The sequence below is a fragment of the Malus sylvestris genome, chromosome 16 (assembly GCF_916048215.2).
Source record: "Malus sylvestris chromosome 16, drMalSylv7.2, whole genome shotgun sequence".
Taxonomy (NCBI): Eukaryota; Viridiplantae; Streptophyta; class Magnoliopsida; order Rosales; family Rosaceae; genus Malus; species Malus sylvestris.
The window spans coordinates 562,387-577,945 of NC_062275.1; the positions used below are offsets into that span (position 1 = coordinate 562,387).

General features: G+C 37.8%; 3 protein-coding genes across 3 annotated transcripts; all 3 read right to left on the reverse strand.

Annotated features, from left to right (window-relative positions):
- Positions 1-927: 927 nt before the first annotated feature.
- Positions 928-3,119, reverse strand: LOC126607652 (chromosome segregation in meiosis protein 3-like). Its single transcript, XM_050275333.1, has 5 exons — positions 2,746-3,119; positions 2,298-2,422; positions 2,114-2,211; positions 1,469-1,584; positions 928-1,375 (listed from the first exon to the last, which is right to left on the reverse strand). Exons 1-5 carry the CDS (start codon positions 3,067-3,069, stop codon positions 1,157-1,159), a joined length of 882 nt encoding a protein of 293 aa, XP_050131290.1. The 5' UTR covers positions 3,070-3,119; the 3' UTR covers positions 928-1,156.
- Positions 3,120-3,624: 505 nt separating this feature from the next.
- LOC126607644 (uncharacterized) lies at positions 3,625-8,840 on the reverse strand. The gene is made up of 6 exons (XM_050275320.1): positions 7,407-8,840; positions 5,314-5,369; positions 4,998-5,228; positions 4,559-4,850; positions 4,232-4,428; positions 3,625-4,116 (listed from the first exon to the last, which is right to left on the reverse strand). The coding sequence occupies exons 1-6, from the start codon at positions 8,598-8,600 to the stop codon at positions 3,963-3,965; spliced, it is 2,124 nt and encodes a 707-aa protein (XP_050131277.1). The 5' UTR covers positions 8,601-8,840; the 3' UTR covers positions 3,625-3,962.
- A 5,464-nt stretch (positions 8,841-14,304) lies between these two features.
- Positions 14,305-15,344, reverse strand: LOC126607653 (uncharacterized). Its single transcript, XM_050275334.1, has 3 exons — positions 14,961-15,344; positions 14,752-14,780; positions 14,305-14,629 (listed from the first exon to the last, which is right to left on the reverse strand). The coding sequence occupies exons 1-3, from the start codon at positions 15,327-15,329 to the stop codon at positions 14,497-14,499; spliced, it is 531 nt and encodes a 176-aa protein (XP_050131291.1). The 5' UTR covers positions 15,330-15,344; the 3' UTR covers positions 14,305-14,496.
- Between the last annotated feature and the right edge of the window lie 215 nt (positions 15,345-15,559).

Sequence of the window (15,559 nt, forward strand, 5' to 3'; positions counted from 1 at the left end):
GTTAACCGACAAGAATACATTTATATTATTTAATATAAATGTATTTCTGTCGGTTATTCTTAAAAAGAATTTTGAATCCAACGACTAGCTGACGCCAGTTACCATTCATTCACAAAAATTCTCAAAAATTCTATGTTTTTTTCCTATCAATACCTAAACAATTCATTCACGATTCCTCGCAAAAATTTTAAATTTAAGTTAATATTGTTTTCAAATTTAATTTGTAGTTTTTAAATTTAATTTGTCGTTTTTAAATTTTAGTTGTAGTTTTTAAATTTTAGTTGTAGTTTTTAAATTTTAGTTTTAGTTTTTAAATTTAAGTTGTTATAGTTTTTAAATTTAAATAATAAATTATGTTTGGCCTTATGACCTTTGGTTGGAGACGGTTTTTTGTGATAAGGTTAAAACAAGCCCTCTAGCCCTTTGGCCCTCGGTTGGAGACGAAAGCAAATATGATCATGTACTGTTCATTAAAATATTAATATCTTAGAAGGCCAAAGGGCTAAAACAAGCCCTCTGGCCAGCCATCAGTTGGAGATGGGCTGATTACGTTATTTCAATGCTAATTGGTTTTGAGAACCGGATCTCTTTCACCAAGGCCATCAGATAAAGTGATCAAAAACCTGAATTACTTGATCCGATGACATTGGTGGAAAAAATCCGAAAAGGATCTCTTCTGATTGATTTTGGGCCCCAACAAGTCATGCCAGTTGGCGTGGACTGGATCAATACGGTGGTTGCCGGTGGTCTTAGCCTGAGGACACACCCGACTATGTTGGCGGAGATCTAGGAGGATCCGAAAGAGAGAATCTCCTTCAAACAAGCAATCAGTGACTAGCATCCAGCTTTTATTAGGGACAATTATAATAATACATTGGTTTGAAAAGACTAATAAAAACAAAAGGTTAGAGAATCAAAATCAAGTCATATCATGAAAAAGATTTATAAGAAATGAGTTTCCTGTAATTGTGCATCTTAATTCAATGTCACGTGACATCCAGTGAATCCGTCTTTGCTATTACTATTTTCATTTTTTAGGCATAACTAGAAATAATCTCATAACTGCTATAAACTTCGTCGTATGATGCCTATAACCACATCCATAACAAAACACCCTGAAACAGAAATTAGAGCAAGATAGAAAAGAAACGGAAACTCAAGCTGCCTGCAATTGGCGGCGGGCTGCGGCTTTCTCAAGTGCCTTCAATCTATTAGCTTCCATTCGCCCTTTCTGTTCATCTGTCATATGATTTTCACTGGATTCCTTACCTTCATTGTTTTCGACTTGATTGGTTATTTGTTTCTGGAAACTTTCTGATGCAGGTATACCAGCACTAGGAGCAACCATCTCACCATGGAACGTCTCAGACGGTTCCTACAATTAGCAAAACAAAGCACATCAAGCTCTCTACTTATCAACAAATGGAGCTTTAATCTGAAAACCAAGAAAACTTCGAGTAGCACATACCTGAGTGGCTTTCTCGTAGATTTCGTGAAGCATCTCTTCCTGCAGATCATCCACATCATGGTTCCCTGAAGACGAACCTCCCTGGTGATCACTTGGTCCCTCAGGGTTCAAGGTTTCTGCAGGAAAATAACAAGATCAGAATTCAAAATGGAAGCATAGAGAGCAATGGTTGTTCCGAATCAAATATTTCAAATACCATGATGAATAGAAAGGTACTTCAAATATCAGACAAAATCCAAAAACTTCTCATAAGGATATTTTATAGAGAACATAAGAACTCCCTACTTAATTATTAAAAAAAAACAAAGTAACATAAAATCAACACAAGCAGATTTCCACTTATCGGTACTATTATTGCCCACGTGTCTCGGGTAGTCCAGTGCAGTGATGTTTCTCCCTCAACATTACTCATATTCCACTCAGCAGCCAATCCATTATCCTAACATCATATTCCTAATCGTGTTATAAACTCAACCTCTTCCCATTTCCAACTCTTCTTGACAGGTCTTCTGTTAAATAGTTAGAGCAACTGCACCATTCAATCCTTCCAATTAATACCTCAATCTTTAATGATATTTCACTTCTTGAAACATCTCATTACATGCTAAATTAGAGCAATTAGGCAAAAATGGCAGAGCATAGTACCCTCTTGATCATTTGGAACGCCTTCCTCGACCGCTGTTTCACGCAACTTTGTCGGGTCTCCTCCACTTGCAACTCTTTCTCTCAAATCCCTAAGAGTCATCTGCTCAATATTTGGGCAGAAAAAGGATTAGAATTTGAGGCAGACTCCAAAGACATTGAAAATAAAGAGTAAGATGTCATCAGTATCTTCACACGTCTGGTGGCGGCAACTTGTTCGACCTTATGAACAAACTGATCAAACGAGTAATATGGTAGCAATCGCGAATGCCATTGTGTGTACAACCCAATTAGATTTCCCAAATCTCTAACCTGCAAAAATTGACAAAAACAATGGCATTTTACATACAATCCCTCAGTAACCTCACACTTTAGAGAAAAACGCTTCAAACCCGATAATTTAGAAAAGAAACCCATGCCGACTTTGTAATGGAAGAAGCGCACCAACGAAATTTCACAATTACGAATCAATTAAAGCAACACGTCTGGATAACTGAAGGATTTTCTTCTGTAATTGAGCTAAAACTTGTAATTATAGAGTTACTTTTTACTAATTTACTAAAAAAATTAACATAATGTTATGAGTTTTCTAGCACAAAGGAAAAGAAACAAGGAGCGGAAGTGAGATACCAGACCTCGTGTCCGCGGCCGCGATACTTGAAGGCGCGAGGGAAGTGGCGGAGGACGTAGCCGAGCCCATCGTCTGAGAGAAGCAGCTCCGGCGTCAGCTTCGGCCGAGTCTTCGGAACCGACACCTTCTTTGCCTTCCCTTCGATCCCAGTACCAGTACCGCTTTTGAAAGGATAAGAAGAGGAATTGAGATTTGTGGGGTTAGGGTTAGGGTTGGAATTAGGATTGGAATTGGAATTGGGGGTAGGGGCGGAGGAAGGGCAGTCACGTGACCAGTGGCCTGGTCGGCCGCACTTGTAACAGCCGGTTGCTGCTGGTGCCTTGTCCATTTTCTTCTGATTTTTGCTTTCTGCAACCGACGATTGCTGTTTTCATTTTTTTAAATTTAATTTTCTGGATTTATTTTCCATTTTCAAGGGTTATTGGCGGGAAAAATTGGAGGGAATTATGGTAGGCCATTTAAGATATTTGAAATGGGCTTGACTAAAGAAAATAAGGCCCAGATTTTCCAAAAAAGGGCCTAGTTATATCTGATGTGAGATGTAAACATAAAAATATATGTGTCTCTGGTTGCACAATATTATTTTTTATAGAGTGACATTAACACACGCTTAAATTTGTCACGTGTTAGGTTTCAAGGTGTTATTTTATAATCATTCACCATTGGCGTAAGCTTTGCTTGAATTATGTATAAAAACATGAACACCTTCTGAATCGATTTGAAAGAGATTCAGAACACATGAATTTTTCTATTGGATCCGGTTGAAAAATACGATTATAAGATGGATGGTTAAGGTAAAAGGGGCAGATGAAGATCTCGGAAGACTTGGAAAAAGACTTTAAGAAAAGATAGAGTACTTAGAGCTAAAAGAAAACTTGGCGTAGAAACGAGCACAATAATGTTCTTGGATTTATACATTCAAACTCACTTAGTGGGATAATGTTTTGTTGTTGTTTTATCTAAAACTAGCTTTTCATTGCATCCAAAAAAACTGAACTCATAACAGAAGAAGAAATTTACAAGGGAAATCTCGTTACATGCTTCCATTCCTTCCCCCCTCTCCTCCCTCTCTCTCTTGCCATTTCTTCACAACGAATTCAAATCAACAAATCCTCTAATTCTTTTAACAAAAATTGAGGTAAGCAAGTATCTATATCTATAATGTATCACCTGTGATAAGTTTCAGTTCTTAAACAACGGCAGCGAACGGGTTTCGGAGACTCAAGAGTTCATGGACCAATCGTAGTTCCGGTACACAATACTTATATGCCCTCCGTCACCCAAAAGATGTGTCAAAAGGCCTGCTCTGGTTGCATCCAAGTAATTCAGGATCCACTTTAGAATTTCCTTTTCTTGTCCAAAGTCGCCATCGAACCTGCACAAATGAACACACACGCACAATATTTGTTCATCCTCGGCATTGTCTAACCATCACAGTTGCTTTTGAAAATGAACAACGAAAAAGGTAGACTTGATCAATGATTACACACCATTTAATAATTTGGGTGAGGTACACGGTCCTCTTCTCCAAGTTCACTTCCATGCCGCCGCTCTTGAAGAAGTCTCTAGCTGCACATCTCAATTCAGCTTCAACTCCTTGGGGTGAGAAGAATCTTACCGTCGGGCTTGACCTTGTCCCGTTACAAAGTCCGAAGTGAATTAATGGATTCACTCTAGCACAGGCAAGCTGGATTGAAGGATGAAATGAAACTTAGTACTCACATCAGAGGTTGAGAATTTGTATGCAAACAAAATAACATGTATGAAGTTAGACTTTAGAGGCGGATAAGACAGAAGAATCGAAGATTGTTGTTCACCTCTGTGCGGTTGTCTCCTGCCCCAAAGGGCTTGCCCAAGGAATAAGGAGGTCTACGGTTGTTCCTGAGGATCCCATTCTCGATACTACTGAGTGAATAAGGATGGCCTCCAACTAAATACTGGAAGTCGGAAAAGAACGATCTCCTTTCGATTACACCTTGTGGACGTCCTACCCTGATAACTGCATGGATGACCATTGCGTTGTAGAGGTTCAAAAAGAAAGCTAGCCTCTCATCTTTTGAGAGCTCAAAAAGGTTTACTCGGTGAAGTTCTTGAACCAAGTTTATGTACCTGCATTTAAAGAAGGGAGGAAATTGACACCAATGAAGCTATTTAGTGCACAGTCGGTGAAGCAAATTCAACATAAACAAGTAGAAATATACCCAAATTACTTCAGTTTAACAAAATAAATCCAGGAAAATGATCGACTGATCCTACCTTCGGAACTCCTCACTGTTGCTAATGCCAATGTAATCGAGATGGCGCCTGTCATCTGAGGCATAGGACTCGAGTATGGCAGACATGATCTTGGTGAGCCTTTGGCCAACTTTCGCTGCAGGCTTGGGTTCACTGTCACTTATGGATCCCCGGAAATTAAAGCATTTGGGAATAAAGGGTTCGTGCTCAAGGAAACGATAAAAATGGTTTCCATCCTCGAAATCATTTTCCCTGCACAAATACAAAAGGGTTCTTATCGACAAAACTAAATCAGTGTCTCTAGTTTTCAGTTGGCTCAACAGATTTTTTTTCTTACCCAAATACATGATGAATGAAATGCTTCCTGGCAAGCTGCCTTCCAATCTCAACTGCCTGCAGTTGTCATATGTTGTAAACACAAATCATTAAACTCCACACTCAACGGACAAACTTTTTGCTTTTTAAGATAAAAGAAACATCTGTGTAATGCCTCACGTGTAATCTAAGGTATGGATTGAAAACACTCAAAGACCGAGCAATATTAAAAACTAATAAATTTCTACAAAAGTTGATTAAAGAGGGACTAAATAATAATTATACGTCATAATTAAAACAAGTGGTTGAAAACTCGGTCAACTTCCTATCAATTATGAAACAAGGTTGGCAAATTCAACTTTTGAAATTCCTACATACGCAAAATAGGAAAAAGGATAAGATATTGGGGGCCATGTCAAAAACGTTACGTCTACGCTTTCACGAATCATGGCATGAGTCGTGGCCTGGGGTGGGAAGGAGCCAAATTATATATGACTGAGTGCGTTATGCATGATATGATATGATATGCAATGGGATCCCGTCAAAGTTCAAACATATATTGATGGCTGCACCAACACAACCCTTCTTGTTTCATAAGTAATCATTTCAAGGAGGATTTATACGACACTTGTTCACCGCCGCAATGACATTTTGTGCTAATAATATAAGGATATGTCTTAATTTCTCTTCACGTATCCTTATATTATTGACACGAAACGCTACTTTAACTGTGTACCCCTATCACACAAATTGTTCTCCATTTCAAGCCGTTGGTTACAAAACCAGTCATTCAAAAGGTATATAAAACTTCCATCAAAAACATGGTCCACCAAAAATTTATGACCTAATTTTCCACTCACTAGGAAAAATTCAAGCTGCAACCTAAATTTACTCTCACATTAGTATGTCTTTCGGTCACCTGAACAATAAAATTCCTTCTTACAAGGGTCGAATTGAATGCAAAGGAGGAGCGCCAGAAAATTAACCCAAGAGAGTGGACCTGGTGAAAAGCTCCTTATAATAATAGCACTCACTCAATAATACTGCGGATGGTGGACGCCATAAGTGTTTTCGGGAAATCTAACATGCGATGCAAGCTTTTCATTCAAATTAGGCTAAAACTTACTAAATTCAATGAAAATTGTAGCTAGTTTAGGTTTGGTAATTTTTTGCACGACCAATTAAATTCAACACAAACACAAAAAAAAAGTTTCGAGCCAATCATTTAATAACTCGAATCGTTTAAGAACTTGTTAACGAGTTAAAGTAGTTATCGAATCACTTTTAAAATATCATTTTTCTGATCATGACTTTAGATATGACAATACGACTTGTTAACGAATTGAGTCATTATCGAATTGACTAATAATAACCCACTAAGATAACATAATTAACACGACATGATGTGTTGATACAACGAATATGACACGAAAACAATTCAAACACGATTTGTTTGCGAAAGCTAAGCTAGGCACAACTAAACACTAAATTATATCAAGTAGGTTTGGATCGGTAACCCATACTATTCCTAAGCAAATAGAATAACAATTAACTTAAATCAATTATTTTTAGGGAACTTTAACGAAAAGCACCCGGTATTGTTCACTTTAACGAAAAACCACATTTTTACACTAAAAAGTCAATCATGGTACTATTCACTTTACCCTTTATTTTGTCCTTATCATTAAAACTCAAAGTTTTCAAGCCCTTTTCATTAGTTTTTCTTTATTTTTATTGTAATTTTGTATTTTAATAATCATACACCAACATGGTCGTCATGATTATGTTGGCCATGGTTGAGTGTGAAAGACGCCAAGCGAAGCCCATGGGTTTATCCGAAAGGACAACGGCCAGAAGAACTCGCTGAATCTTTTAACGGTTACTAATTTTTTATTAGCGCGTAATCAGTAAACTGCGGCTAGTCAGCGGTTCGATACGCAGCAGGCCAGCAATTAGATTTGACTGCTGCGCGGCACATTGTAACCAACTGGTCCCGCGGGATTTAATTTAACGACAGGATAAGAACCTGCGAGTCCAGTGGTTACGGTGGTCCGCGACACGGAGAATAACAGTGGAAAAAAAAATAGATTTGGAAATTGGTGGGAGGGTCCGTACCTTTCGACGCCCGCAGTCCAAGTGCTGAATGAGGACCTCCACCATCTCGCTCCCGGCGAAGCAGTTCTTGACGATCTTCATCTTCATTAGACGGTCCTGAATCGGCAACTTCAGCCGCAACACCCTAACTATCCCCATCATCTGGTCCGTCAACTCCTCCTCATCCAGATCGTCGAATCCGTAAACCGGCGGCGGAGGCGCGTCGTCGGGACATTTCGAGCTGAGCATCTCTTTCAACCGCTGGTCAAATCCGCCGCTGTTCCTCAGCGAGTTGAGCACCACCAGTCCTCCGAACTGCTTCTCGTTGAAGAAAATCTGAGGTACAGACGAGCTACCCGTCCTCTCCACCAGCTCCTTCTCGCGATTCGGATACACGTCGATGTTGATCTCCACGAATTTCAGCCCCTTCTCTCTCAGAAACCTCCGCACCGCCGTGCAGTCCCTGCAGTTCGACCGGGAGAAGAAGCTGATTCGACCTTTCAGCGTCGCTTGTCCCTGTGGCTGTTGGTGGTCGTCAGACTCGCTCTTGATCTTGACCGTCACTTTGAGGCCGGAGAGATGGAACTCCGTCACGTCTTTCGATTTCAGATCTTCTTCTCCGTTGCTATTGAGGTGCTGGTCCTTCAGCGACGACAGCCTCCTCACGAACGCGGCCGAGAAATTACTGCTTCGCTCCCGGATGAGCTTCCCTATCGCCGGCACGTCGACCCCGAATTTCTGGTTATTCGAAGCCTCGTCGTTTGGAGAATCGGGAGGCGATGAGGCCAACCCGGGCGGCGCCTCTGGCTTCGGCAGGTGCGCGTGAGGACGGAGGATCCCTTCCCCTGCTGTATCGGGCGTCTCAACGGCTAATTTCACGTGCTCGGCTTTTTCGGGAGATACCGTTTGAAACTCGTCCGACTTTTCGGTCATCGAGGTGGGCGAAACGTCGTCGTCCCGTTCTTTCAGGTAACCATTTCCATTTGCATATGCAATTTCAACTTCTTCCGAACAGCCATCTCCCTCTTCCTCCTCGTAATCTTTCTGTTTCGGTATACCGTTGGGGATAGAATTTGAACGCTTTATTGTTTTCTCGGGATTTCTGGGACTTCCCGGGAAAACCCCATTCGCCGGCCAGCCGTTTAACTTTCCGGCGGGTCTACAAACTCTGACCGCAACGACATTGTTCCCGATTCCATTGGTGGAAACATCCATTGATTTCCTTTTTCGCAAGGAAATGCAAGATTTTTCTGTTTTAGGAAAAGGAAAACTGGAAACCCTAAGACTAAGAGGAGGAGAGAGAGAGAGAGAGAGAGACAGAGACAGAGACAGACAGACAGACAGACAGACAGACAGACAAGAGGAGGAGGGAGAAGGAGAGTGGACGAAAAGGGTAGCGAAGAAAGCAATGGAAAAATGGGTAGGGAGTTTTGTTTGTTGGAGAGGGAACGATGAAATCGGGGAGGTTTTATGGAGGAAACGCCCAGAGGTTTATGGGATCCCATTTTATTTTATTTATTTATTTTATAAAAACAAGAAGAGGTCAAACACGTTGAGACAATTGGACTCTTTTGGGCCATATCCAATTGGGTCGCCGGCCCAACCTAAAAAATATCACCGACCCCACTTGAACCGTACTATATGGTTTTCAATTGGTTTTCAATTCCTATAATACCCCTAGAACCTAGGGATGGTCGAAATCTTCACGGATAATGTGACATTTTTAAGGGCTGGTTTGGTATTGCTGTGTTTTGAAAAAAAAACTACTTCTGTTATGCTGTGAGAATAAGCAATTGTAAAATAAAGCAGTAGACTGTTTGGTAAATTTTCTTGTAAAAGTGCTTTTGAAAAAAAAAAACAATATTATAGTATTTGTTAAACTTTTATGTAAAACAGATGTGAAAAAAAATAGGTTTTTTCAAAGTTGGGTTTTGCAACTTCTTGTTTTTGGCTTTGTTTCACCCAAAACTGTGAAAAAAAACTGAAGATGAATGTTTACCGAACACAAAAACAGCTCCCAGCTTTTTTTGATACCAGCTTTTTTCAATATCACCTCAGTACCAAATCAGGCCTAAGTGTGTTGGGGCATGTCACATACGTCATATGTCGTTGTACAAATAAGGAGGTATTTGAAGATGAATTCTCTCCATTTATATGATAACATATAACGTACCACTCTGCGTTCCGGATACATTAAAAAATCTTTTCACTTATAACTACATGAATCAGGGTGGATGTGGTATTAGGAACCTTCAACGCAAAACTATATCGCATCGTACGGAGGGAGCCCTATACACAATGCAGGGCGGTTAGGTATTGGCACTTCTATTCAAAACCGAACGGTTGACATCCCTACTTGAACCATGATCCAGTAGGATTTTTGGTAAATGAAAGGATTCATTAGGAATGCCGTTAGTTTAGGTAGTCTAGGACGAAAGCAATTAGAATTTAGGAAGGTAGTTCCATTGACACGGCAAGAGTCCAAGTGGCAGCATAAGACCCGGCCAAATTTAGTTGATTACCTTAACAGTAACGGAGATGCTTAACAAGGGCAGTAGTCCTTGGATTTTTGACTTTGATTTTTTTTCCAAAACATAGTCTACATAGAAATGGTCTCAACTCTCAAGTAGTAACAGAATATTCTTTTTTGTTAGAAGGGTGAATACATTTATCCTTGTTGTGCTCTCTACGTACTCATTTTACTGCTTACACACTTATTAGGATGATATTTGAACTCCTAAATACAGAAAAATCCAAAGATTGTCAATTTGGACCGTGTGTAATGTTTTGGGCTGGATAAATAAGATACAAATTATTAATATGGACCGGTCAAAGCTTCAAATGGTCGGGTCATTGGAATGGACTTATGCATGATAGTACCCTCGGTGCAAGTTCCATATTAGCAGAAAGAAGAAAGGAGACCTAGAAAATCACACTGCGCACTTACGGAAGCCGAGAGAGAAGAAAGAATTGGAGAATTCTAGCTTTGCTGCGGAGTGGAGAATGGAATTTCAGTTGTTTCTTTCTTTCTTTTGAATTTCAACGTAGTGTATTCTAATTCCATCATGAACTAAATCTTTTTATTGGTTTAGGGTGTATTCTTATTATCAGCTAATTCTCGTTATTTTATACCAATCTCGATTATTTTTCATGTTAAGTAATTATTATTGTGCTATGTTGTTATCAGATAATTGTCTGTTATTTGTGTGAATGGCTAAATTGTAACTAACTGATTGAGTTTAATAGATTGCTTCTCATAATTGACAATTACCATGAATAATTTGATGTTAATACGAAGAACGTGGTTAAATGGGATTGAGAATGAGGAATCTCATGTCCTAGTGTTTCCATTTTTTTAATCTTTCTTAATTCATTCACTCTTGCTCTATGTTTGATCAATTGTTATTTTTATTTGCATTTCATCTCTTTCCATATTTAAATTTGTCAGTTTAAGTCTTGTTTTATTTCATCTTAGTTTGAAGGTTATCACAATAGTAACTTTAGGTTAATTTGATCTTTGTTAGAACGACACTCTACTTATCACTATATTACCTTGACGATATTGTACACTTGTCAATTTTCACAACACCCCTTTTTATTTCCAGTTGTCAGATCAAATGAATAAAAAATAAAGAAAATTAATAATAAGGGCTTCAAAACTTTGGATTTTAACAAAAAACCATCTAATAAGTTTATTTAATGGTTAGGACAAAACCAAACACTTAATCAGTCCAATCAACATGGCCCAACTGAAATAACCTAATGTGTTTCCAATTTTACCCTTGACCTTCCGTTAGTTTTTTCGTGAAACAGACCAAACTACTACCCGCAAGCAAAGCAACAAAAACCCAGATCAATGCACTGCCAAACCCGCATAAAACCCAACCCTCACAAACGGCCGGCCGACTCCAACCGCACTACGAACAATTTTATCCCTTCGAGTTCCCCATGGTAAATCATTCATTTATGATCTTTTTCTTTTGAATTCTTTCTGCTTTTTGTATGTTTTGAAGATATTTTTCACGCTCTTTTCCCCAATCGGCGGGATGTATTTATGATATTTTGGTTAAATAATATCTATTCGAGTCTTTCTACTCCAGAGAGCTGGAGATGGTGTTCTTCATCCCGGGTTTGCTCTGCATTTTCGTACAAACCTCCTGCTCATCAATGGATGTGCGCGCGGATTGTTGATATATAATTGTTCGTAGTGCGGTGATCATTCCTGACAAGGTACTGTAGTCTGTAGCATATGATTGTTGCCTCGGGACAGCATATGAACTTAATGAAAAAAGATTGTAGCAAATCAATAGCAGGTCATATGTGGAGAATGGATTACAATATATTCAATTGTTTAAGCTCTCTGATGGCTTCCACTATATATTTTAATTCATGTGTGTGAAGGAAGGATATGTGAAATTAATAAGCCCATATACAATCAGTGGGATCTATTTTTGATCTTTTGGTTAAATAACCGTTCTTTTTATTTTTCATACCATTCTTTTTTAATTTTTCAAGCTCCCCACGGGAAACCTTAGCTTTTTGTATCTTCATAACCTCTGTATCCTCTCATCACGAACCCAAACTGTTATAGAAATAGTTAATGTTCAGTTTAAGAAATAGTGATAGTACGGGAATTGAGTTTCAAAAATAGTGTAGTACTAATGTTCAGTTTCATAAATAGTGTAGTACTCGTGTTTAGTTTCTTAAATAGTCAGTGTTCAGTTTAAGAAATAGTAGTAGTACGAGTGTTCAATTTAAGAAACAGTGATAGTATCCATGTTCACTTCTAGAAATAGTGTAGTACTCATGTTTAGTTTCATAAATAGTCAATGTTCAGTTTAAGAAATAGTAATAGTACCAGTGTTCAGTTTAAGAAATAGTGATAGTACCAGTGTTCAGTTTAAGAAATAGTGATAGTACCCATGTTCAGTTCTAGAAATAGTGTAGTACTAGTGTTCAGTTTTAAGAATTAGTTAGTGCTCAGTTTTAAGAATTAGTTAATGTTCAGTTCTACTAGTGATAGTACCAGTGTTTAGTTCTACAAAATAGTGGTAGCAACTTTTAAACTCACAACAATCTCAAACTGACTCTTTATAAATAGCTTATAAGAAATTTATATTAATCTTACTTTGATTCTATAAATATTTCGATAAGCATTTCAACACGAGTTTGATTTTAAATCTTCCTCAGTCTAAATCTTTTTCAATTCAATTCCTCTGATTTCATTTAGTAGTTTATAAATTAGTAGACGAGCAATTCTTCCTTCTCATTTTAGTTTCTCTAATTTCATTTACAAATTTTTATGCACGCCATAAATAGTTGAAGCTCCTCTCAAACCCCATCACCTCAAAAATAAAAGACATAACCTGGCTCAATTGCCCTTAAAAATTGAGATCAATCGAGACTTAATCAATTCAATTTTAATTATACATGAGTAATGTTCAGCAAGTAAAAGAGTATATGGCAATGGCAAGCGAATGTTGACACTTAACTGGGTTCTGAACTTAATTAGTAGATATCATATAGGATGGAAAGGCAGAAGGGACTTCAACATCACATGCATTCAAACAAAAACCCAAAAGCAGACCTAAAGAGAGGAGACGCAGAGGAAAGCAGTTTGCCATGCTCAAAAATACCTCAGGAACCTCCACTATATGCCATGCACTCTTTTCTTTCTTGGTTTCAACAAATTTGAATAGGTTACAAAATTGAATATTGACTTCTATTTCTGAATTGAACCAAAATAACCCACCATATTTTTGGTACTAAACCAAAATAACAAATAACCCACACTATTTTTGGAATTGAACCAAAATAACCCACACTATTTATGAAACTAAACCAAAATAACCAATACTATTCTGGAACTACAGTAAAATAATCCACATTATTTCTGAAACTACAGCAAAATAACTCACACTATTTCTGAAACTACAACAAAATAAACCATACTATTTCTAAAAATGAACCAAAAGCCCACACTATTTTTAAAACTTCAACAAAATAACCTACACTATTTCTGAAATTACAGCAAAATAACCCATACTATTTCTGAAATTTGACAAAAAAACCTACACTAATTCTGGAACTATAGCAAAATAACCCATATTATTTATGAAATTGAACCAAAATAACCTATACTATTTTTGAAACTACAGCAAAATAACCAACACTATTTCTGAAATTGGACCAAAGTAACCTACACTATTTCTGGAACTACAGCAAAATAACCCACATTATTTCTGAAACTGAACTAAAATAACCCACACTATTTCTGGAACTACAACAATATAAACTACACCATTTCTGAAACAGAACCAAAATACTATGCACTACCACTAATTTAATTACAATACTATGGATGATATCATCAATCCCAATATATATTATAGGCCATGGCATATATAAGATTGTGACCATGAAGATTGATCAAAGTACATACTACAAATTTTCTAATCTTACAAGTTGAAACACAACATTCCATTAACATAGCTAATAAGCACCGCTGAGTCTTTATATCTGAATCTTTGACTCTTTGGTATTTGATGCCCTGCACTCTTTGAATTTAATATAATTTACAATTGCCTTTTCTTCTCATCTTCTAACTTTTGCTACTTAACATATGATTAATCATTACCTTCTCTTCTGCTTTTTTTGCTTTTGCTACTGAACAAGTAGCTCAAACCTCACTTGCAATCACATCTAATAAAAAAAATATGAAACATTGTTTGTGTATTTTGACAGCGGGTTCAAACCTCAGGGGTTGTTATGTAATTAGCTCATATGATTAAGATGAAGGTCATACGACATGTTGCTCAAACGTTAGACATATTTTAATCTGGTATTCTTTTTTTTGTTTTTTTAATATATAATCTCAAGATGTAATTGATATCTCATACAATCAAATAGCAAACTCAACTAAAACAGAATCAAAATGCAGCATTGTCATACTAAGTCCAGAGCGATCCTAACAAAATTAAATATCGAAACCCAAACCTAGATAACTGGACAATAACAACAGCACCCATTTCTTTTCTTCCACGAGATGAACCTTCAAAATGCGTGCTTTCAAATAAACTAACATGAGTCAAAAATGGTATTGGCAGGACAATCAGTCCCCATTCCGCCTGAAAGAGGAACCCTCGGTCTCGGTGAGTCTGGCACGACCACCAGTAGGCTGGCACAGCACAGTCTGGCAGTTCCCACACACCACAACTGTTTGCGAGTGACTGAACACAGTGGTTTTGCACAAACATATTCGATTACATTCACTTTTAAACAACAAATAAATACTCTTATTTTCTAATTTAGCACATAATTTAATAAGTACTTAAACGAAAACAGCAAAAAAAGGATAAAAATTCACATGTTGAAGCACCCCTGGCACTTGACATCCTATTCAAGTTCAAAACATTCAAAACTAGTATCATCCCACTTAAACATTCAAAACTAAACAACCTAAATACAAAACCCATCGTTCGACCCAAAAAAAAAAAATACAAAACCCAAAATTCGAGGGAACAAGAATAAATACAAAACCCAAAAGCGTAAGCATCCATCGATTAATATCCATACCATAAAGAAAGAGTTGGGGGTCTGTACAAGCCTCTTGATCTTGTGCTTCCTCTTCTCAAGCTCAGCTGGTGGATGGAGCAAATCGATATCGTTCTGAAGCACCATCTTGATTGAAATCGAAGATCGTAGAAAATAGCGGCGACCGCGAATGGAAGACTCTAGGGAGAGACCGAGCTTGCAACAATGGCGGGTGAGAGAGCAATTTTGATTTGGTATTTTGGTTGACACCTTTGGTGGAACTGGTTGCAGAGGAAACCATGACAAGGCAACCTCTGAATCTACTAGAAAATATGCACCAAACAATCCTTCATTCAATTCACCAAGGGCTGGCTTCAGTTGGGGTAATTTTGGAAACTTAACTTTGTTCATTTTGGGCTCTGTAATCCAGCCCGTGTGAAATTTGGGGTCCTTGTCCTTATGATTAATTTTGAGGTGCTTTTGATTAAAAAAAACTATAGGGTGGTTTTTGATTAAAATAGTCTTGATCTAAATCCTTTTCATTAAAGTTTCCTAAAAAAAAATCAATAGGCAATAACTATATAGTTGATCTTTCACGTCCGTTTGAAAATGACTAGGAGAGTACCATCCAATTCTTCTCC